Here is a 24126-nt window from a genome sequence, read left to right on the forward strand (position 1 = left end):
TTTTTTTTTTTACTTGAGTTGTGTGATGTTGAAATAGTTATTACATACTAAAATAGTTACATTTAAACCAAAACGAAAAAATGCTTAATCAAAAATGTATAGTGAAATATTAAGCATACATTTCATGAAAACGAGAGTTACATATAGATCTTTACTTTTTCAATACTAAGAACAAACAAATTGCAGCGTTATAAAAAAAAAAAAAAAATTGCAGCGTTATGTGTTGTGTAAAGAACAAACAAATTGCAAGAGTTACGTATGGTATGCGGCACAAAATCACCGGGAGTAAAAAGTTGTTTCCTTTCCCAAAACTGAATAAGAGTTCACATGGAGACAAGACAACATGTTTAGCTTCTTGAACTCAACTCCTTAACGCTGCTGACAAATTCCAAATCCATCACCGGTTTAGTATTATATGAACAAATTGAAACCATAATTCAACACAAGATTCTAACATTCCAGATGGGTTTTTCTGAATTTCCTAATTAAGTTTCATAGATCAATTATGGATTCATAGAGATTGAATCAATTTCTCGGTTTACCTGAATGAGAGAAGAGCCAGAGGATTACGACACAGAGAAGAAGGATGAGAGGAATCAAATGGATGACGTTTTCTGCAAATCTGAATCTTGATTTCTCTCTCTTCCCCGCTTGAGAATTCGGATCGTACCTAGGCAAAAGCAGCTCCACATCATCTTCCATAGCAGTAACACTCTGAGATCGAGGCGGTGACTTCGCCGGAAAATGATCAGAAACTCTAGAACCACTCGCTGATCTACGCATCTCTCTCCTTAAAGCCAACTTGTCAAGTCAAAGGTCGAAACTTTATCACACAATAACGCATATAAATACAGTCAGGTTTGACCAATGAGAGAGTCAAAGGTCTTCTCTTTTCACCAGTAATCGCCACAAGAGCAAGACCCATCTTTGAAATGGTGAAACCTTGTGGTGTCTCTTACCATGATCTCTCGTTTCTCTATCTTCGAGATAAATTTGATTGCTTTATGACAATCACCACAGATTCTCAAGTTCTTGAACACTTGTATTGGTGAACCTTGAGGGAGTTTTATGCACCCAAATGCAACCGCTAACTTCTCGCTGTGCCATAACAATAGCTTCTCCTTTTGCTCTTCTTCTACATTGTGTAAAGCAAATTCTAGCTCCGGTTTGTATCCAGCTAGTTTCATCTTTCTCTCCAACTCCTTCAGTTTCTTGTGTATTGAGTCTAGTTCCGGGTGAATCCGATCACTTGATCTGAAATGGTGAATCTTGTTTCTTATCTCGATCCAACTGTATCCGGGTACCTGAAACAGAATTGAATACATTAGAGTCTTATAAATCGAATAAAGAATCGAACTTTTTGAGTCACTCTACCTTCACAACATTGCTCTCTTTCATTCTCTTGCGAACTCTTGCAACGTCTTCCCAAAGATTCTTCGATGCGTAGATATTCGCGAGCTGAACATACCCAGCTGCATTTCTCGGGTCTAGCTCAAGCAGTTTCTCGGCTGCGAATTCAGCCAATTCCACATTCTTGTGCACTCTACATGCCCCTAAGAGTGTCCCAAAGACTGCAGCATGCGGTCTAAACGGCATTGATCTTATCAGCTTCAATGCCTCTTCCACCTTCCCAGCCCGACCCAAAAGATCAACCATACATGTGTAGTGATCAGGCCGCGGTTCTACCCTGTAATCTCTCACCATTGAATCGAAATATGTCATCCCTATATCCACTAGTCCAGCATGGTTACAGGCCAGTAAAACCGCAACAAACGTTATCCAATCCGGCTTTGTCTTGCTATCTCTCATCTCATGGAACAAACACAGAGCCTTTTCCGCATTACCGTGCTGAGCATACCCGGAAATCATTGCATTCCACGCCACAACATCTTTCTTCTTCATCGCCTCAAAGAGTTTCCAAGCATCACCAAGTTCTCCACATTTGCAGTACATACTAATCAGAGACGTCAATGCAGTTATGTCATTACACAATGTAGATTTACACACTATCTGATGGATTTGCCTCCCTAAACATAAAGCCGATAATTCGCTGCATCCGAGCAATGCGCTGCTTAGTCCAGACGAGTTAGGCCTAATTCCTTCCTCAAGCATAGCTCTGAAAAGCTTCAATCCATCTTCTGGCCGGGAATTTTCAACATAACCAGAGATCATAGCATTCCAAGTTACAAGATTTTTCTTCACTGTCATGTCTTTGAACATAGCCTCAGCTAATTCAACCTTCTTGGCTTTCATGTACCCTGTGATCATCGCCGTCCATGCCACAACACCTCTAAATGGAGCCGCTTTGAAGAAATGTGCTGCCTTTTCCAAATCTCCGCATTCAATGTATCCAGAGATCATGGCATTCCAAGAAACTTCATTCTTCTCCATCATGGAATAAAACAATACCCGTGCTTTCTCCATTTCACCTCTTCGTGCATACCCTGTGATCATTGTGTTCCATGACGCCGCATCCTTGAATGGCATCCGATTGAAGAAGCTCTGGGCCTTCTCGAAGTTTCCGTTACGAACGTAGCAAGACAACATAATGTTGTAGGAGAAAGTATCTGGTTCAGGGATTTCATCGAACAGTTGGTGTGCTTCCATCATTCTGCTTGGATCTTTAGAAATCCCCACGAGCAGAGAATTCCAGGAAACTGTGTTCTTAGCTCTCATTCCGTGAAACACACTAAGAGCTCCATCAATATCTCCTGAACGTACACGTGTAGCTATAATCTTGTTCAACGGAAAAATCTGGTCTTCATCAGAAGGTTTAGTCAAGTAATCGGAGCGAACCAGAGATGGCTCTGGCGATGAAAAAGTGGAAGACAAACATGATCCCACCAAAATGGCATCTGGGTTTTCTACTGAGCGCGAAAAGAATCGAAATTTCCAGCGTTTTAATGGCTGATGAATGTTGAAGCGAGAAAGCATTTTACATGGTTTATGACAGAACACAGGAAAATGTTTAAATCCTACAAAATGTAGTAGCATCTAGCAAGTAGCAACCATTGCGAGAATATCTTATAACTGAGTTTATAACATCTAAGAAGTAAGAACACGATCAGTAATGAGAAAAGAGGATACAGAGTGAAGAAGACTCATACAGTCATACCGATAACATTAGATATGTCTGTCTCAAAACATGTTTCACAAATAAGAAAACATCAAAACAACAAAGACTAAAATGGTAAAATAAAACAGTGTACTGTTTCAAAAGTAAAGAAAACCATCAGGCGTAAGTTTGTTTGCATAAAATCTAAAAACTGACTGACACCTAAAAATTTACATCTGACAACGAGAGACCGGTAAACAGTAATGATAGAGTTGAGGTCTAGCTCACAAGGTCCATGGGCCTTTGTGTCTCCCCAAAACCTAGGTTAAGATCCTCGCACAATATCCTAGAGGAGGATGCACGAGTATGGATGGATCTTACTTGCCCCCAAGAGATGGGAACTGAGCAGCATCTCCAATGGCTGGTGCAGCTTCATTACGGTAACCACCAGATTCGCCACTAGAAACACCTCCACGGCCACGACCACCACGTCCGCGGCCACCACGACCTCCTCCTCGGTAGTAGTTCTCACCCTCTGCTGGCTTCAGAAACTCATTGATGCTCACAGCCTGTAAATCAGAAATCACATCAGTAAGCAAACTTATTGACTTCTACAAAATGTTAGATTTAGACAATGATTTAAACCTTCTTCGCCTTCTCTTCTTTTTCATCTTTGCGTTTGTCCTTATCAGAACCCTGGGAAATAAATGAAAGAAAGGTTCAGAATCGTGTAAACAAGTTTCTAGTCGACAATGAAGAAATGATAATAGATATGTCTTACTAGCTTGATGAAGATTTCATCATTAGACTTCTTGTTTGACAGTTGTTGCATTGATTCAAACACTTTAGTATCAACTTTCCTCTCAGAGGTGGCCAATGATTGAAGTGCCTTTTTCTTCTCCTCAAGTATTTTCTCATACTCATCAAGAGTCATTTCCTGTAGAAACACAAGTCAAAAAACAATCAGTGAGAATAAAAAACTGATACCAGTGAGAGTATCCATTGATTTTAGCAACTTACAATGACAAATTGAGTTCTATATCATTAAACCAGTTAGAAAACAGTAAATAGAAGCCTAGCATTTTTATGCTATTCTCTGTTTACCTTATCCTCAGGCTCTTTCTCTTCAACAACAGTGTTCTCCTTGTTAGCATCAGCAGCTACATCATCAACAGCTAGCTTCTCTCCAACATCCTTCTCAGTGTCAACACCAGCTACTGCTTCAGTCTCACTTACAGATCCAGAGAAAGCTTTTTTAGTCCAAATTCCCAATCACAATCATATAAAACTCTACATTTTTTATACAAATGCAATCAACCATAAACAAGTACTTACGCAGCTAACTCTTCCCCTGGAGTTCCCCAATTGCCACGACCAGATCCATCACGTTTGAAGTCACTCCTATCCAACAGTTAAAACTTAAACTTATGAGATTGATGCAATCATTTCAATGGCAGATTATGCAACAACAGAATATCACTGACCCTCTGCCAGTTCCACTACGACGCTCAAAGGCCCTTCGAGGACGTTCCCCTTCACCACCCTCATTGCTGAGTCCACCACGACGACCACCACCACCTTCACCACGGAAAGAACCACGAGGAGCCCCTCCACCACCACCACCACCGCCACGCCTCTCGTAAGAAGACTTTGACATATCTCCATCCCCTGAGGGTTTAGTGTATCCCCCTGAATATCCATTGTTACCATCCTCACGGTTGTAAACACCACGACCACGGCTAAATCCTCCACGGCCTCCACCACCACCACGTGGAGCATCACTCCTTGCCTCTCTCACTAATCAACAACATCAAAACTAATCATACATACACCAATCTCAATCACTCAAACGACAAAACACAACTCCATGAATAATCAAGAGAATCCAAACAACAATACAGACAGCTTACTCTAGTAATAAAGATCGAATTTTTCTGATTGATTTATGAGAAGAAACCTCACCGGCTTGAGCAGGAGGAAGTGGCTTCGATGGAAGCTTAGGAGCTGACTTAGCAGGGAAGCCCGAAACCGGTCCAGATTTCTTGGACTTATCAATCTTCTCGATGGAAACAGCGAGCTGGCTTGGATCCTCAGCATCGTCACCCAACAAATCAAAAGGGTTCAAAGTTGCCATCTCCTTAAACAATCCAAGTGATTCAAAAACCTTGCTTTTTATTCCACACAGAGAGATAACACCACTAGTGACTAGACCAAGCCATGGATTATTAACAGATCTAAAGAAAACGTCAAAATGAAGGAGACGAAATGGGTATAGAGGAGAACTTGTTGGTTGGTGAGAGAAAGAAATGATAAGGGGAAAAAAATGAAAAACAAATGTGTGGAAATTTGGATTAGCCGAGAATCGGCAGTGATGATCCTAATCGTTTTGCTTTATTTAAGGTTTTTACACATAAAATATGTTATTTTCTATCTTTTCAATAGTAAAAGTTAATTTTATCTAATTTTTAATAATTCAACCAATGACAAAAAAAACTTTGCAAAAACACATATGGTCACAAATAAAATAAAATAAAATAAAATAAAAAGATTAACATTAAATTAAGAACATCACTTAAAAAAAAGAGTAAATTTGGAAAAATACTCTCTTTTTGTTTACACTTTTGAAAAAGGGAGACTCACAAAAATGCCCCTTTTTTAATACCCCTTTTCAAAAATGCCCCATTTGGCTGTCCATTTTTAAAAATACCCCTTTTTATGTACAAAATGACTAAATTACCCTTCTTTTAATAAAAGATATCACAAATATATAAGGAAATATAACAAAATTAGTTCCACAAAATACAAAATATTTTTTGGCGGGAAAAGTGATCCCGCAATTTTTCCCGCCAAAACACTTGTAAAAACTTGTAAAACCTTTAAAATACCTTTTAAAATTTTCCCGTAAAACTTTTTCCCGCCAAAAAAATTTTTTTGCGGGAAAAGTGATTCCGCAATTTTTTTGGCGTTAAATTTTTGGCGGGAAAATTTTTCCCGCCAAAAATTTACAAGGTATTTTAAAGGTTTTTTACAAGGTATTTATAAGGTTTTACAATGTATTTTAAAAGGTTTTACAACGTATTTACAAGGTATTTATAAGATATTATAAGATTTTACAAGCTATTTTATAAGGTTTTTACAAGTTATAAGGTTTTACAAGTTTTTTATAAGGTTTTACAAGTTATAAATACCTTATAAAACCTTATAAGTACCTTGTAAAACCTTTTAAAATACATTGTAAAACCTTACAAAACACTTGTAAATACTCTGTAAAACCTTTAAAATACCTTGTAAATTTTTCCCGCCAAAAAAATTTTGCAAAAAAAATTGCGGAATCACTTTTCCCGCAAAAAAAATTTTTTGGCGGGAAAATTTTTTGGCGGGAAAAATTTTTACGGGAAAATTTTACAAGGTTTTTTAAAGGTTTTTACAAGTGTTTTGGCGGGAAAATTGCGGGATCACTTTTCCCGCCAAAAAATATTTTGTATTTTGTGGGCCTAATTTTGTTTCAAATAAGGGTAAAATGGTCATTAAAAATTAAAAGAGGGCAAACTTAAAAATGGACTCTCAAAAGAGGCATTTTTGAAAAGGGGTATTGAAAAAGGGGCATTTTTAACAATTTCTCTTTGAAAAATACCTTTTTTCTTTATTTTTATTTTTAAATATTTAAAACCAAACTTAATAACGATTAATAATATCTATATTTAAAATATCAAATTAATTTATTTGTAATAATTAAATATTTAATTTTTACAGAGTCTTAATATAACTAAAAATTCCAAAAAAATTATTATCTTAAATATTCTTTTAAAACAATAATGAATAACAACATTCTACCGATGTTAAGTTATGATTTTTGTTAAGTCATGTGTTATTGTTATGGTGCAGATTTTGATGATTCATTATTATTAAAAACACATAATATCGTTTACTTTGCAAAAAAAATCAAAGAGAATTATTGAATAAGAGCAAAGTTTGGTGATATGTTGAGCTGAAAAAATGTGCTTGGAATGTTGAAAATTATTTTATTTTATATAATATAACATATATTAAGGGATAGACTTTATAATATTTTTAGATATTATCTTGTTGAATTTTTTTATATATAAAACTAATAAAGCAGCTTTGTGTTAAAAGTGTATATATATATATATATATATATTTATATATAATTAATATTATTTCAAATTTAATTAATTTTTTTCTCTAAATTCGAGTTTAGTTTTGATTTACTAAAATATAGCTTTAAATTTAAATTAATACAAATTGTCATTTTACATATAAAAGATTGTAGTTTTCATTAAAAACAGAAAAAGGGTAATTTTCAAAGCATAACTCAAAAACAGGGTAGTTTTCAAAATGACCCAAAAAAAAATTGTAAACCATTAATTAGTTTAATTCAAAATAATAGTCATTATAATTTACAATATATTTAATGCATTAAGAAACGATCTTTCTACAAGATTATTTAGTTTTCTAACATCATCTGCCTAGTGTATCATATATATACATATATATATGTATATGTGTGTGTGCGCCTAGTTTGTACAAATATTTTTGTAACAATAAAAAAATAACTTATGGAAATATGTAATACCAACACCGTTTATTTCATTTTATTTTATTTACAACTTTTGTGGAAAAAGCACCATTTGTTCAAACAAACGCGAAAAGTCTAAATTACATAACTTTTAATCATAACAAACAAATAAATAAATAAATAAGTCCCACAACCACCAATAATAAATATCTAATCTTTAGAAAGAAAAAGAAAAAAAAATATATATATATATATATTTAAAAAGTATTAAAAGATAAGAAATCTGTTTTCATAATTTAAAAGCTCATGAAGACGACGGACTAGGCAAAACATCTCCATTATCATGAAAAGTACGGTTAAGTCTTAAAGACTTTCTTGTGTATAAAACCTTGACGTTTGACCTTTGCTCATCCAACAGTTTCCTTAAACTCCGTTTCGCGTTTGCCCGAAACGGACAGTTAGATGCCAAAAACCCGTCGACCAAGTGCAAGTACGCTTCCAGGTCATGGCAACACGCCACGTCAGCGTTCGGTTTCAAGTACGGAGACATCTTCATGTCTACACGCAGCTCTGCTCCCACATGCGAGTAAGCCCATGGATTGTTCCTCTCCACCATTTCCATTATACCCCCTGGACTTCTCCCGTTATTACGATTCTGCCCATGTTTATCGTTATCGGAGAATATTCCGGGGACTTTCGTCACCACGTCTTGGCTGTTCACGACGCGGAGGACTTTCACTCCTTTCGAATCCAAACGATCCGCGAACTCACGGTTCCCAACTCGAGGCCCGCCGAAGGAGAACACCGCAACCGGAGGCGCGTGTGGTACACGCTCGGCGATGTCGTCGGCGGCTAGAAGCGCGATTGCGGCACCGAGGCTGTGACCCGTGACGCTGATGCTCAGCTCCTCTCCTGCGTAGAGCTCGACAAGTCGGGTGATTTCTCCGACCAACGACTCGGCGAGGCTTGGTGCGTGTTGGCCACCCGTCGTGTAGAGGCTATTAAATCCACATTCCACTTTGGGTCGAGTCGGGTCGGATTGATCAGGTTTGGGCTCAGGCATTGAAACGAGATTGGGCCTGAAATTCTCTGACCATTCGAGCAACGTGGCGGTTCCACGGAGGGCGATGACGATCTCCCTCCTTCCCATCCGTCGGATCTCTCTCGGATCATCACATACCGCCACGTAACCAACCCAGCTCGTCTGTTTAGTCATCCACCGGAGATCCGGTGCAACGTCATCGATCCATTTAGGTAAACGAACGGATGATGTGGCGTAAAGACTCTTCGTTACTTTAAAAGACCCATCAGGTAAGGCCACGTGTCTCGGGGAACCTTCCGGGTCTGAGTGAAACGCGTGATAAGCTGCTTGTACAAACTCTCCGTAACGGACAAGCTCTCGCCGGAGATTCTCGTCTAATGGATCTAACAACCCGGCCCAGTTGTTTAACCCGTGTAGCTCCCGCCATTTTGACCCGAGTTTACTCTTCGGCGAACGTTCCTCCGATGACTTCGAGAGAAGCCTTTGGAGCCGTTTCAGATTCTTTGGAGACATTTCGTCCACGGCTGCTTTCATCTGAGGCCAGATTCGCGCCAAATTCAAACCTCCAAGAAGTGACGACGTCGATGTATTCGTCGTCGTCTTATCTTGACGAGAAGTTACATTTTCGAGATGATCTATAGAACTTGAAGAAGTTTTAAGAACGTTCTCAAGGTTTCTGAGATGTTCTTTGTTGGTTTTTCTCGCCGGAGAAACCGAGAGCGGCTTCGTCGGAATCAAAGTCGAAGTTTGATTACAAGTGAAACGACGGCGTTTAGCTTGGAATATGTCGGCGTTAGGCGTAAGTGTATGCATGTGAACTATTGGCGAGAGAGAATGAGAGATGGCTCAAGTTTTGATGGGACAAGAACAGAAGATAGAATGAAACTAAGATTGGTATTTAAATATAAAAAACGTCGAAGGTGGCTGTGACGTAATTTGGAATTAGCATGGAGTTTGAATGTTATTACCATTTCGACCCTCGTTTGTTTGACTTGACTTTGTTTTTATTTGATTTATCCTTTCTGTTTTTAAGGAATATTGAAATATTTGGACCGTATTGGCTGGCTATTTTTTTGGATGTTTTGGACCGTTTCCATGTAAGTCTCCAAAAGTTCCGTGTGTTTTCAAGAAAAGTCCTAATGAAGAACCCTTATTAATCATGTATTCTCAATAAAAACTCAAAACTAATTTGAGGACTAAACTGTTTTATTAACTTTGATGATGGATTTTGCCTTTTTGATGGACGAGTTTGATTTTTATTTCATTTTCGGTCAGAATGGACGAGTTTGATTTGATAATCTTTATGTGAGTTAGATAGAGTAGATAAGTGTTGGTCTATTAAGCCGTCTTCCTAGATACTAGGATGGTCGGATTGTCCTATATAAAGGTACAGTTGCTGTAGTAGAAAAAACAACGAATCCTCTTTTTATTACTCCATAAGAGAAAAAAGTTTGCAAAAGTCAATTGATTTTTGCTGTGTGCTCGAAAGTTTAAACAGTGTACATTTTGACCCCCAAAAAAGTGTATACAAGCACCCTATTAAGTATCTAAAGGGCCGTTATGATAAATTAATTTGTCCAACCAGATCTATCAAATTTGTAAGACCGGTTTTATGATTTCTTAAGATTTACGTTATGATCGTCCTTCATATTAGTCTCCAATCAACTGTAAAAAAAATTTAACGTTCCAAACAAAAATGTTGTAAAAGAAAACTGATGGGTTTTAGATGTTAAATTTGTCTTATAGAGAGAACGAAAACAATTAAACTTAACCAAATCCATGGATTTTTTGTCTATTTTTTTTTATTCTCAAATTTTGGTCTTGTCATAATATTTTTTCCTAGAAAAACCATGTAAATACTCAATTACATCAACATCGTGGTAGAAATCACTTCATAGGTGCTAAAAAAAATCACTTGATGATTCCAAAAAAGGTTTATTTGCTAAAAATCTTACATCATTAATGAGTTAATCCAGGGTTATTTTGCAAAACGAAGAAGATTATTTTACACACTACTATATATGTAAACGTACGGTAACGTTATTTATGTACCAGAAGAAAAAACAGCAACACAAGCTGTTAACTAAGGATGCACACTTTTAAAAAAGAAAATTTGTCTTATCAAAGAATAATGAGATGACATTTTTTAATCAAGAAAATAATTGACGGTACGGTTGTTAACGGATAAAAAGAAAAATATCCATACTACGAATTCAAGATATCGCGTAAAACAAATAGCGTAGGATGAATTCTATTAACTTTGACGAACTAAAAGGACTTTATTTATCTTAACAAAACAAGAAATAAAAGGACTTTGTTTTGATTGTGATATAGAATGAATGAGTTGGTCAATCAATTCAGTTTATATTTTATGTTCGTACGGTCGTACCAAACCTATTGTCGTTTATGTACGAGTTTTAGGTGTGAAAAGCGGTTACCAACTTACCGTGCGGTCCAAGTATGACTTCAATAACTGCATTTCACACAACTGTGTCAAACATATTCAAATAGTAGTATCATACTATTATATTTTATTTACAACATTTTCCTGTATTTGTTTGTTCGTTTCCCGTAAGTAGTCATTGATCTTTAATTATCCTCTAAAACATGTACATGTGAATACTTGTGCAGCTGAGCCTAGTCACGGGCTCCAAATTAAAATCGTGTGCAAAATTCATATTGAACATATATTTATTACACTTGTTTAGTTTGAAATATAATCTAAATTTGTATACCTATTTGGAAAACACATTTAAATGGTTTATTAATAATATATATATGCACCACTTTCACGTCAAACAAATAGTTTTCTTTTGGTAGATATAGAATGTATAGTAGTTAGAGTGTTTAAGTTTGTTTTTATGCGGTATTAATCTCCCTCCATTTAGTGTTTAATTAATTAGATCTATAAATTTACAGTACATTATTGTTAAGAAGTAGATTATTTGAAGTAGAGTTTCCATATTCGTATATAATTTGTTTTTAACTTTGTAAATATTCAACCATATAAAACCTAATAGATAAAAACAACTGTAAACATATGCTTTTGTCTAACCAATTCACAGATAAATTTTGTTTACAAATTGTACTTTTGTCTAACAATTCAAACTTTTGAAAGAAACAACAACTTTCATGGATTTTTCTTACATTACATTGAAAAATCGTATAAATGACATCTTTCGTCCAAACTTCACAACCGTTCAACATGCAAGAAATTTACGTCGTAGAATTATGATTTAATTTCCGGTACTTAATTTGTGTATTTCTAAAGTCTAAATCCTACACACGAGCGTAAAAGTTTTTAAACGTATTGGTAACCTATCATTAGCAATAGTAATTCAACTGTTTATTTACAAATACAAAATGTCAAGTCAAATTCAAATACGAGTTTCATCGATTATATATTTTAGAAAAACTAAGGTATAATATAATGGATCAAAACTTTATCTAACAAGTTTATCAAAAAGAAATATCTCGTACGGAAAAAAATGAACAAGTCTTCACCTATGTCACAACTACAACAGCGTGGCATCAGTAGTATTAGTCTAAACTCTAAACAAACATACTAATAAAATAACAGGTCAACAACTATTTATGTTGCATCCAAATATACACGACAGTAATCTCATATTTATGCATGGTAACTCATTCATTTAATAAAAAAAACGTAAGCATTTCCACCAAAGCAAGAAATCTGGAGTCATATTTGAATATTTCAAATCACATGTTAGACTTTTTATACATACACAGGTTTTACTCGTCTTTGTATAGTATATAACAAGTTCTCAAGTAACAACGATGTGTTAAATATACTAATACACGTATCAATTTTAGCATAAATTTGAATTTGCTAATGTCAAAATTATAATTCTGTTTGTTTCTTTTTGTTAGCCATTTGAAGAACTAAACTCTCAAGTCTCAACGAAGCGTGTTGAACCGTTACTGTTGCCGTTCCAGTTCAGCTGTCTTAATGACACGTGGAAAAGTCAGACCCGTCGATTCAGCATTTTGACTAAACTTCTACTGTTCTGACTTCTGAATATACGGAATCGCAGCCATTTAATGGGCCTAATTAACTTATTAGCCCATAAATGATCTATAATAATAAAGCCTGTTTACTGAAACCCATTTCTAGAGGTCATTTATTAACAGTTTGATTTTCTTATACGAACTTTCTTTTTCTGCATCAAGACAAATTATACTCCATTTGTTTCACAAAACTATCATTTTGACTTATTTTACACAAATTAAAGAAACTACGGTGGTGTTATTCAATGATGGATTTTAAAGAATTGAAATCCAAAACTAATCCAGTGTTATTCAACTAATGATTCTAAATCTAACTTTAAAATCTGTTGTTATTGGATCTTATATTTCATTAGATTTTTAAAGTTTGGTGTTATTCAACTAAGATTTAAAATACTTCATTAAAATCCAGTGTTATTCAAAACTAAAAGATTCGTACAATCTTTGTATATTAAATCATTTGAAATGAAACTTCTTTGGAATTTCATGAGTAAATTGTTAGAATCAAAATCCAAGATATACTGCAGAGATTTTGAAATCCACACAAACAGATTCTTAAAAACAATATCAGAAAGCAAATCTAATCTTTAAAGAATTGATTTTAACTCCATGATTGAATAACACCCCCTACGTAATTTTCTAGTACATTTCCTTCTTCTTTTTTATTATCTTCTGATTTTCTTCTATATATAAATATTTGTTGGCTAAATGAAAGATTTATGATATATATTAGTGTAATTTATATACATCATCAGTCTTTCGGTTGGTCAATAAATATTTCTATATAAAAAAAAATCAAAGGATAATAAATACTTTTTAAAATAATTTAATTCCTATTTTTCAGTATTCATAAAAATAGATTAATATATCTAAATCCCATTTTGTCTAATTTACAATAAATATTGAGTCAGCAAAAAAAAAACCCTTTAAATGTCCTTGTCTATTTTTTCTTTTTTGCTAAGAATGTAAATATTCATAAAAAATGAAAATGTTTAGGTTTACAATCATGGATTTTAAACCTATAGACTTGATCCCATCGCAAAAAATAAATCCTTGTCTATTTTTGTAAAAAAATTTATTTAGTAATGTTTTAAATATAAGAAATGTTAGAGTGACTTCTAATATTGAGGACAACTGAATAGTAAATAGACTCCCCTATAGAATAAAGATGATGCACAACATAGCGGAAAACATGCAAGATAGTTCAAATAATAACAAAATATACTCCCCCATTCCTTATAGATTGATATTTTAGATGGTCAAATAGTATGAACATTGATTATTTTTAGTATGTGTGAAAATTTCTAAAAAAATAACTTGTAAGGAACACTGAGAGTGAGTATATATTATCACTATTCGGACCGCCTTGCACCCTACATACCCGTCTCGCATCTTCTCCATTCAAAATCATAAAATATACGTACACATTAAAATAGGAAAAGTATTTACAAACATAGTTTAATTGTTAAGCATAATTTATTTATTTCTAATTTATCATTGAAACAACTAAAACTAGGTTTTTAATAACTTGTATGATTCTTTACGTTGAACTGACCAATAATCAAACACAGTTACGTTGTACAAAAATATGTACTCGACGGTCACCAAATGCTAATCGAGATCTCGATAGATGTGACATGTTACATAAGCTAACTAGAAATGCCAGAGCTACAAGTCATGTCCCATTCGCCAAAAATACTTGTATGTAGTCACTTGCCCACGATCCAATACCTAGGAGTAGGACAACTCTATCCGACTATCCAACGTACAATTCGATCAAGTATTTACTATAAATATCCCTTTAATACATCTAGAAAAGAGATCAGCAAGATAATTTTCTTATATTACATTTGTGTCTATCTCCCACACACATGCACCTACAATGTCTAACTAGATTCAAACCTTACATTTGAGATTCACTCTCCTTGTTTCGTTCATCCATGTCCATAATTTGTGGCATGTCCATAATGTGTGGCATGACCTATGTTCATATGTGCTTTTCAAAAATATGCAATCTCCTAACATCTTAAACTCTATTTTAAGTTTACGCAAACCAAAAAAATCTTCAAAAAACAACTCTCATTTATCTTTCTAAAAACTTTCATGATTATTTTTTGTTGTCTTAGGACCTCACTTTGCCTCCCCATCAATAAGGATGCTTCCCTAACAAGTGAGTGATTTCCGTATGTTTTTTTCTTTCTAATAACATACTATTTAAAGACATGATATTAGAGTTAACAGATTATAAAGTTCTGTTCGCTTCTTAATAGTCGAACGCTCTCTTTAACTTGATCAATTCAGATCCAACACATACGACTCATCCGTTCGACGAATCTAATTTATCATGACCAACAAATAAATATTAGTCAATATAAACCTAAATTCCATTCATATCCAACACATACGACTCATCGTTCGACGAATCTAACTTATTTTTACCAACAAATAAGTATTAGTCAATATAAATTGAAAATTATTTACTTATACAGAATTTTTTTTCACTTTTAAATAATTCCATACCTTATATAACTTATTTGTATGTATTTCTATCTTTAATTTTCCCTCCCAAAACTTCAAATAATTTGTATATATAAGGTGAGATATGTTTTGCTGTAGATAACAAAAGTTGGTGAGTAACAAAAACAAACAAGAGTTTCAACTCCTCCTCCTCCTCGTTTTCCGGTGATTATCTCTCTTCTCCGGTGCATCTACTCTTTCCCTCAACTTAGTTTCCACAGCGATCCATAATTCCATGTTGGCGAATATAGCTTCCACAACCGTAGCATGAGTTCCTTTCATTTTTTCGTTCGCTATTTACATTTCATCATATATAATAGTATATCCAATTTTAATTATCCTCTTAGATCTTGATTTCTAAATCGAAGATGGAATAATATAGTTATAATTTATCTTGTAGATTCAACGTCCTTGTTGTTATAATGGATCCAGGCAAGTCCACAACAGAAGCTATGGTCCCTGCTAAGCGATCAAAGGCTAGAAGGTTTGTTGATAAATGTGGTTATAGGATTTGAAAAATCCCCACTTCTGAAACTGAATTTTAGGGTCCCAATTTCATATGTTTCTTTTGGTCAAAATTTTGTATATTATTGGTTTCTTTTGAGTAATGATTTTTCGACCAAGATAAATAAATATCAAGTCCAAGAATGATTTTCTAAATTTTGTTTTTAAATTTGTTTCTTAGTGAATGTTCTTCTTTTAAAAATCTCATTTTAATTTTAGTTTTTACACAGTATACTTAATTCATTTGATTTTACATTTTCTAGATTTTTTCACTTTACTGTTAGATTCAATCTATTTAAATAAACAAATCTTTTATAGATACTAATACAATCTTAAATGAAAATGTCTATATATTATTTTATTTTTGCTATATATAGTACATTGTATAGTTTGTATTCAAACCAAAAGTTCTATGTATAGCTCTTGATAACACTATTATATACTATATTCTATCAAATTTTCACATATTTCTATTTAACATAAGTTTTTGTATATTTCTTTCTTTAAACAATCAAAAGCTAAATTAATTAAGGGTCCACATTCCACATTTCCGAAGCTCTCCTTAGGTCCACAGCCCTGTGTTTTTTCATCATGACAGGCTGTTATTTTAATTTACCATTTCTGTGTTTTATTGGACTGCCTTTATTAACCGGGTAAATTTGTTTGCAGCCACTACTTAACTCTTCCTAAACGCCAGTTCTATAATACGCGAACCGGCCAGGTGATTCAAGTTCCTTCTTTTGCATAGTCTTAGAATTGCACGTTATTATATATATCTTATCAACATATATATACTTGGTTCCAATCTCACGATACTCTCTGGTTTGATTCTTCTCATTTAAATTCGTATTTATGCTTCAGTTTGTATCCACGTGAATCTTTTATTGTCACTAACCAAAAACTGCATGTTTTTGTTACAAAGCCACTGTCACTTGAGGAAGTTATGTCTGACCGAGATAACGAAAATGATGTCGACGATGTTGCTGAACATCTCGCAGAAAGCCAGGTATATTCCATGATTTCTTTATGCTTTTATTAAATTAACAACAGTATACGATTATTCTTGCTAATGACTCTAATTAAGAACTTAAAAAAAACTGTAGATGCCTAATGATTCCATGGATGAGAATGAAATCGTAGCAGAGAGATTCATACACCTTTGGAACTCCTTTGTTAAAAAGCAAAGGTAACTAACTATATTTCTTACCTTAACATAGAAACGAAAAGACCCTTATATATGTCTTACCTTCCATACGTTTGTCGTAATGGTTAGGCTTATAAAACTTTGGCATAAATCAAATTGTGATTTTATTTTGCAGGATTGTTGCAGATTATCATATTCCTTGGGCATGTGAAGCATTCTCAAGATTACACCTGCAAGAGTTGCGCAGTAACTTATCACTCGACTTGTAATTATCTCTTCAAAACTCTATAAATACACCAACTTATATATACACATATAATTTTGTTTTGTTTCTTGGAAAAAAAAAACTAAAAAAAAAATTCCAGGTGCTGGAGACAATTCATGATCAAACAATGGGATTATGGACTTCTTGACGCAGTCACCATGAACAAATGCAATACCATCATCTACCGTAATATCACAAACACCAACGATGACATAAACAACAACAACAACAACACGAGGAGTGATGATATGGATGTTGTGGACGGTGACAAAAACAAAGAGTAATAGGACGATTTTCGATTGCAATTTTTATTATCTTTTTTACTGTTAGGAGCAAAAAAGGTATTTATTAATTAGATATATTTTTTTTTTGCTAGGGGGAACAAAGAAACTACTGAGACTGGCATGTGTAGAAATGGGGAAAAAGATGGAATGGATGTGGGAGAAGAACAAGGTAATAACCGGTTGACATTATGCGAGCAAATGGAGTCAGCTACTGTCACGGAATCTTCGCAAGATGAGAACGCAATCACATTTATTAATGAGAGAAGCTTTGGGAAAAGGCCGATCATACCAACTCAAAAGATGATAGAGTGGCAATGGACTAGTTTTGGTGGTCGCAGAAGCGGTGGTCGTAGAGGTCGTGGTCGCCAAGGCCGAGGTGGTCGTGGTCGTGGTCGTGAAAGCGGAAGCGGAAGCGGTAGTGGAAATTAAACCTCAATTAGTAATCTCTAGTGGGCTAGTTCTACATTCTCTTTTCCCTTTTTCTTTTTCAGTTCCTGTTGTTTTTTTCACATCTAGATTAAGTGTATGCTTAATCACTTTTCTTTCTAAAATACTGTTTCAAAATGTAGCATGACCCAAAAAGTCATAGCCATGTAACAGTTACTTATCATTTTAATTTGAATAATCTTTTAATTATGAATTTTTGCCCTCCTTGTAAATATGAAGCTACTTAGCTTCTCCACTTTTCACATTTTCAATGATTAGATATCTAAATCCGCTAATAAAAAGAAGAAATAAAATGTGAAAAATCCTATAATACAAAAAAAAGAAATTAAAATTAAAGAAGAAAGAAGAAATAAAATGGGGGAAAAATCCCCTAATAAAAGGAAGAAATCAAATAGGAAAAAAAAACCCACCTCTAATAAAAAGAAGAAATAAATCTAATTTATTTTTCCTAATTAAATTTATCCTTATCCATTCAATTTCTCTCAATACACTATTTGGACCCTTAATTGAATAGCATATAGCACAAAAAGCCTTAATTAGTTTGGGTTTTAAATTATAGGCCCATTAATATTATAAGGTCCAACATCAAATTTATCTTTCCGCTCCCCTATAATTTTAGGTGAAAATTAACCCGCGAAACCATAGAAATGCGAAAAGCAAAAAACAAACCTCTCAAATTGCAGAATCAAAAAAAAATTGAGAAAAAGAGAGAGACGAAGTAGAGAGCTCTAATGGCGGAATTCATCTCAGTGGTGAGATTTTTAATTCTGTATAATTTTTCGCATTTTTGTGAATATGTTGCTGAAATTTATGGATTTGAGTTTGGATTTTCTCTCTTAATTCGTTGAAATCTCCCGTAAATATTCTCTAGCAGGAAAATGGATACTCCGATTCAACATCTCCCATTTCCGGTGAGTGATTAATAACTAGGTTTAATATCTCTCTTACGTCTCCTTTTATTGCAATTTCTGACATTTTTAATTTTGGGTATTTATTACAGAACCACCAGATATTACGAATTGGTTTCCCAGTTATGTCTATGAATCGTTACCATTGTCTTCTTCAATCAATGAAAGCGAAAACGAAGTAGATGTGGTGAACAAAGTAAATCTTGGTGGTGTTATTGATGAATCACTTCCTTCTGGTAAACTCTCTTTTGGTTGATTATTGTGAATTTTATGTGCTATTGATTGAATTTGTTTGTTAGCTTTAATCTGGTTTGGTTCATTTATTTCTCAGAACCTCCTGATTTAGCTAATTGGTTTTCGAGCTATGTCTATGAATCACCGGTGCTGGATACAAGTGATGTTCTTGAATTGTACGTTCCTGGAGAAAGTGAATGTGTAAAGGAGACACAAATAGAAAATGAGACGCCAAAAATTGAAAGAAACCATGTTTGTCCGAGGTTATTTGAGCAAGAACTTGTCTCTTCTACAAAGGTATTGCTATTGAAGTACTGGCTTTTACTTCCTACATCAGTAAATTTTCTTAACTCTTATGCCGGCTGATGAATTAGTCTCCTTGTAGGTTACAGATTTCTCGCAGTCGGAGTCTGTTCTTTCGGGTGAGTAAAGGCACTTGTTTTTTGTATATGTTAGTGATGTTTGCTTTCTTATAATGTGTTAGTAAAGTGACTCAGATTTATTGTTAGAAGAGCTAAATCTTACATGATTTACTTCTTGTTCTATCAGAGCCTCCTAATCTTAGAAACTGGTTTTCAAGCTATGAGTATCAATCTCCTCAGCTTTCAGAAATTCAAGAACTTGGATTTTCTTCTTTTGAGAAAGATGAGTTAGTCATTGAGGAGAGTGACACAGAGGACGGAATTAGTTCCGGTATATTTCGAAAACTTAAGAGCAAGCAAGAGAGTACTATTGGTCTTGGCAGGTTAGATTCAAATGACTACAAGGAAAACATAGCCGCAGACACAGTAAGTTATGTTCTTGTCATTACTGCACTTTAAAGTCTACAAGCTTGCCACAACATCCGTAGTCTAAAGAAAGAAACTTGTGTGGATCACTTTTGAAATGAGATGAAACCTAGTTGTCAGTTATTTTCAATTGCACGATTTGTGTTGACTTTAGATTCTGTTAGTGCTCACTGACTCTTTCTCGATTCTACATGTTAGGCCAAGGAGGTCTCTTTAGACAATGCATATTCAAACCAAGAAATGGAAAAGAGGTCATCAGTTGGATTGTTCAATGCCTCAAAGAAAGAAGCGAAACAAGAATCAAGCTTCAAGCAGGAAGCATTATTATGTGAACCACAAGAAGAAGCAAGGTTTAGCCCCAGAGTTTCCAGATACAACCCAAAACCCAAATCACCTTCAAAGAACGACGCTTCTTTACATGAGTTGAGACCAATACATATCCAAGAATCCATCTCCATGAACACCAACAGACAAATGTCTCCAATAGACCAAGAATCAGATGACAAGGAAAATGTTAACGGACAAAGCAGTGAAACTGGATTTGTGACCATGAAAAAGGCTAGATTCAGAGAAGCAAGAGACCAATGTTCCCTGAAGAAACCAAATAGAGTAGTTCTCATGAAGTGTTCGAGTAGTAAAGAGTTAAAGAATATCGCTGGGGAGGAAGACAAAGAAGAAAGAAACAAGAAGAGAAAAATTTTGGAGGAAATGTCGAATCACCAGTCCTCTGGAGCCGAGGAGATGGCAGGAAAATGGCGTTGCCCGCAGAAGAACAAAAGGAATATAGTTCCACCATTGAAGCAGCTTCGACTTGACGCATGGATACATAAAGTCTGAGTCTTTGAGTTGAGTAGTCTTCACCAAACAATGTAATTGCATTCTTTCCCCTCTCTTTTGTATTCCTCCATGTTAATAAGCTGACCCTAACCAAAAATAACCCGAACCGGATCAGACCGGATATAATATCGTTTTATTCTTTCAATTTTTGACTATTTGAAACCTAAACCGAAATCGAGAATGATTCGTTACATCACACTGGCATTGATTTGGTACCGGTCAGAGTCATTCTTGGTTTCTGGAGAAGAGTTTTTTTTTTTTCAGACAGAGCAAATTTTTTCACAAAGGTTTTATCTTTTTTCTTCATTTTGGTCGAGAAAAGGAAAGGTTTTTAAAAATCGGAACTTGGGTCCGTGAGAAAAGTGTTCGAGGGTTCACGGGTCGGAGTCGGAGAAGATGAGCTTCATCAAGTATCTCCGCCGTGACAGTTTACTCCAATTAACCGGAAAATCATATCTTAGCCGTAATTACATGCTTCAGAACTGCCGGAGTCTTATAATTGAAACCGCTCCGCCTGAATTTGTCAAGCTCAATCGCCTATCTGGTTCCGATTCCGGTAATTTCACTTTTCCATTATCTCATCTCTTGTTCATTGTCGAATTGGTTTGGTTCTTAAGAGTGATCGTTTTTTGTTTGAATAAATTGTTATCACCGTGTTTTTTTTAATATACTTGCTTGTTTACTATTGACTCAAACTCAAGATAGTATCATCTGATCAATTTATGATCTCTAATGTTTGGACAAACCGATGCTAAATGAAAGTTACAATAATACTGCTTTTGTGTTGATGATTGACAGGTATAATCGAGGTCAATCTAGATAGGCCTGTTGCCAAAAATGCTATTAATAAGGAGATGCTGAAAAGTCTCCAAAACGCATTTGAGTCCATACAACAAGATAGTTCAGCTAGGGTTGTCATGATTAGAAGTCTGGTTCCAGGAGTTTTCTGTGCAGGTGCAGATCTTAAGGTAGTTTTGTCACTTTCATATCTCCCGGAATGTTCACTCTATTTGTTAGCCGTACTTAAAAAGTTTCTGTTTTTTTTAAATTTACTTGGATGTCAGGAGCGTAGAACTATGAGTCCATCTGAGGTTCACACATATGTCAACTCGTTGCGCTACATGTTCTCGTTCATGGAGGTATATTCTCATATATCATTGTTTGTTCTCATAGATTAGCTGATACAATCATTCATGGAATGATTGTTGGGTAAAGTTAACTGTCAACCTAGAGTATGTTTTAACATTAATGTATACAATCTATCATCAAATTGTTAGAATGTAGCTCTAGCTTTATCAAGATACGTTATTTAATAGTCTTCAAACTTCAAGTGAATAGGAATGTCTAGTGGTTCTACTGATATGAAATTGATTTAAGTACTTGTTTCCTTTTCTTTCTTTTTTTGTGTTCCTTTATTGCTATGTTAGAGCTCTAGATTTTGGAACTCAGTGAGATTTGCATGCTATAGTGACTTTGAAGACTTGTGTTTCTAGGCACTGAGTATCCCAACTATTGCTGCAATAGAAGGTGCAGCACTGGGAGGTGGACTTGAAATGGCTCTTGCTTGTGATCTTCGAATCTGTGGTATTTATATATCTGCTCATTTTCTTATTATATAATCTACTGGCCAAGATAAGCAGTTATGGTTAATACTCGGGAACTCTCAGGCGAAAATGCAGTATTTGGCTTGCCTGAAACAGGACTCGCTATAATCCCTGGGTATATAATAAGCTTCATCACTCTCGACAAATGATTTCTCTTATTACCCTTTTCATCATTCTTCTGTTAATTTATTTCTCTTTGCTTCTACATAGAGCTGGTGGGACACAGAGGCTCTCGAGGCTGGTTGGGAGATCGGTATCAAAGGAACTTATATTCACAGGTCGAAAGATTGATGCAATAGAAGCTGCAACTAAAGGTCTGTGACTATTCAAGTTTCATTTCTTGTGGTTTTGTTTTGACAATGTACCCAAATAAGGATTGATTCATATACTCTCTTTTTTATTTGTGTGGTGCAGGGCTTGTGAACATTTGTGTTACGGCAGGTGAGGCTCATGAGAAAGCAATTGAAATGGCTCAGCAGATAAATGAAAAAGGTCCCTTGGCTATAAAGATGGCGAAAAAGGCGATTGATGAAGGAATTGAGACGAATATGGCTTCGGGTTTGGAAGTAGAAGAGATGTGTTATCAGAAGCTTCTTAATACTCAAGATCGTCTGGAAGGATTAGCTGCTTTTGCTGAGAAGCGTAAACCTCTTTACACTGGCAAGTGAACACCTTAAGGAAAGAATCATTAGAGTCCAACAAATTTAGTTTCAATAACCATTGATAACTGGGATGGTTTAGGGTCTAAATACATTATCACTGTTTTTGTTTGTGCAATTTATGTGGCTGTAATCAAAAAGGAAAGAAAAACCAAAAAGGAAATAAGGAAAGAGCACAAGTTAGAATCGCATTTGTAGTAAAATTAAAGTTGGTAAACCAGTGGTTATACTTTATGCGTATGTTTTAAGCTAATAGTTGAATTCAAATGTTCTTCTGAAATTTGTTTTATAAAAAAAGATAGATTGTCGGTGATGTACCTTTAGTCAAGTGGTTAAATCCATCTGACTCCGCCTTCCCCACCGGAGTTCGACTCCACTAAGTCGCGTTTCCCCGCGTAGTAAGGATTAGCTATGGGTCGGGCTTTGTCGATCCAAAGATGTCAAAAAAAAAAAAAAAAGATAGATTGTCAAAAGAAATCTTAAAAAGAGTCGATAAAAGTAGCCGACCAGTGATCCACCGCCCCATCAAAGTGGTGCCAAAATGATGTGTTGATGATTAAACAATTTTTCCAGTTTGACCTGTCAAATTTATTTCAGTGATCCTTATTAATGGATGAGATTAAAGAACATAAAGTGCTAGAGAAAATTATACTACTAAACTCAATAATTATGCAAGATACATACTTTTTAGGGGCTTTTGCAAAAATGCCCCTTTTTCAATGCTACTTTTCAAAAATACCCCTTTTTTAAAACCTTATAAAAAATGCTCTTAAAAATATAAGATTTACCCAAATATGTATGTAACATTATTAAAACATACACAAACTACATTTCTATGTATCTAAAATCTTATAAATACTTTATAAATACCTTATAAATACATTTTAAATACCTTTAAAAACCTTTAAAATATCTTGTAAAACCTTTGAAAAACCTTAAAAATCCTTTAAAATAACTTGTAAAACCTTTAAAAAGACCTTATAAAACCTTATAAATACTTGGATCGGGTCTTCAAGTAGTAGTTACAATCCATAAGTACCTTATAAACCTAATAAAACTTTATAAAAATTTCAGATTTAAAAAAGGGCATTTTTGAAAATGGACATCTAAAAGGGGCATTTTTGAAAAGGGGCACACCAAAAGGGGCATTTTTAACAATTTCCCTACTTTTTATATAGAGATGATTTTTTTATGTAAAGATGAGGTTAATATAAATTTTCTAAATATAAATAATATCTTAGATATTTATGATCTTCTAAATCTTTTTTGATTTTA

General features: G+C 34.6%; 7 protein-coding genes across 11 annotated transcripts; 3 read left to right on the plus strand and 4 right to left on the minus strand.

Annotated features, from left to right (window-relative positions):
• Positions 1-81: 81 nt before the first annotated feature.
• LOC110226600 lies at positions 82-885 on the minus strand. Of its 2 annotated transcripts, none has more exons than XM_021018622.1 (2): positions 543-885; positions 82-375 (listed from the first exon to the last, which is right to left on the minus strand). In XM_021018622.1, the coding sequence occupies exons 1-2, from the start codon at positions 781-783 to the stop codon at positions 362-364; spliced, it is 255 nt and encodes an 84-aa protein (XP_020874281.1). In that variant the 5' UTR covers positions 784-885; the 3' UTR covers positions 82-361. The 2 variants fall into 2 exon arrangements, with proteins under 2 accessions (XP_020874281.1, XP_020874280.1); XM_021018621.1 differs by having other exon boundaries at positions 82-378.
• Positions 836-3017, minus strand: LOC110226599 (pentatricopeptide repeat-containing protein At4g16835, mitochondrial). The gene is made up of 2 exons (XM_021018617.1): positions 1375-3017; positions 836-1304 (listed from the first exon to the last, which is right to left on the minus strand). The coding sequence occupies exons 1-2, from the start codon at positions 2992-2994 to the stop codon at positions 894-896; spliced, it is 2031 nt and encodes a 676-aa protein (XP_020874276.1). The 5' UTR covers positions 2995-3017; the 3' UTR covers positions 836-893.
• Positions 3018-3091: 74 nt separating this feature from the next.
• Positions 3092-5413, minus strand: LOC9306201 (RGG repeats nuclear RNA binding protein A). Of its 3 annotated transcripts, XM_021018619.1 has the most exons (8): positions 5018-5412; positions 4679-4852; positions 4540-4633; positions 4391-4456; positions 4160-4286; positions 3837-3992; positions 3701-3751; positions 3092-3624 (listed from the first exon to the last, which is right to left on the minus strand). In XM_021018619.1, the coding sequence occupies exons 1-8, from the start codon at positions 5187-5189 to the stop codon at positions 3433-3435; spliced, it is 1032 nt and encodes a 343-aa protein (XP_020874278.1). In that variant the 5' UTR covers positions 5190-5412; the 3' UTR covers positions 3092-3432. The 3 variants fall into 3 exon arrangements, with proteins under 3 accessions (XP_020874278.1, XP_020874277.1, XP_020874279.1); XM_021018618.1 differs by having other exon boundaries at positions 4540-4852; positions 5018-5413; XM_021018620.1 differs by lacking the exon at positions 5018-5412 and having other exon boundaries at positions 4540-4598; positions 4682-4834.
• A 2474-nt stretch (positions 5414-7887) lies between these two features.
• LOC9306202 (phospholipase A1-Ibeta2, chloroplastic) lies at positions 7888-9772 on the minus strand. The gene has a single exon (XM_002870085.2). It carries the CDS (start codon positions 9445-9447, stop codon positions 7897-7899), a length of 1551 nt encoding a protein of 516 aa, XP_002870131.1. The 5' UTR covers positions 9448-9772; the 3' UTR covers positions 7888-7896.
• A 3833-nt stretch (positions 9773-13605) lies between these two features.
• Positions 13606-18131, plus strand: LOC110226789 (polycomb group protein VERNALIZATION 2). The gene is made up of 7 exons (XM_021019476.1): positions 13606-15661; positions 16351-16402; positions 16604-16687; positions 16785-16867; positions 17001-17090; positions 17191-17370; positions 17467-18131. The coding sequence occupies exons 1-7, from the start codon at positions 15600-15602 to the stop codon at positions 17801-17803; spliced, it is 888 nt and encodes a 295-aa protein (XP_020875135.1). The 5' UTR covers positions 13606-15599; the 3' UTR covers positions 17804-18131.
• Positions 18132-18468: 337 nt separating this feature from the next.
• Positions 18469-20779, plus strand: LOC9306203. 2 transcript variants are annotated; one of them, XM_021019616.1, is made up of 7 exons: positions 18469-18573; positions 18693-18732; positions 18822-18965; positions 19061-19260; positions 19349-19385; positions 19513-19751; positions 19950-20779. In XM_021019616.1, the coding sequence occupies exons 1-7, from the start codon at positions 18553-18555 to the stop codon at positions 20586-20588; spliced, it is 1320 nt and encodes a 439-aa protein (XP_020875275.1). In that variant the 5' UTR covers positions 18469-18552; the 3' UTR covers positions 20589-20779. The 2 variants fall into 2 exon arrangements, with proteins under 2 accessions (XP_020875275.1, XP_020875276.1); XM_021019617.1 differs by having other exon boundaries at positions 18490-18573; positions 18696-18732.
• A 102-nt stretch (positions 20780-20881) lies between these two features.
• LOC9304169 (probable enoyl-CoA hydratase 2, mitochondrial) lies at positions 20882-23083 on the plus strand. The gene is made up of 7 exons (XM_021019618.1): positions 20882-21144; positions 21387-21556; positions 21653-21727; positions 22082-22172; positions 22256-22307; positions 22403-22506; positions 22607-23083. The coding sequence occupies exons 1-7, from the start codon at positions 20985-20987 to the stop codon at positions 22858-22860; spliced, it is 906 nt and encodes a 301-aa protein (XP_020875277.1). The 5' UTR covers positions 20882-20984; the 3' UTR covers positions 22861-23083.
• Positions 23084-24126: the final 1043 nt, after the last annotated feature.

This window comes from Arabidopsis lyrata (assembly GCF_000004255.2).
Source record: "Arabidopsis lyrata subsp. lyrata unplaced genomic scaffold ARALYscaffold_7, whole genome shotgun sequence".
In the NCBI taxonomy this organism is placed as follows: Eukaryota; Viridiplantae; Streptophyta; class Magnoliopsida; order Brassicales; family Brassicaceae; genus Arabidopsis; species Arabidopsis lyrata.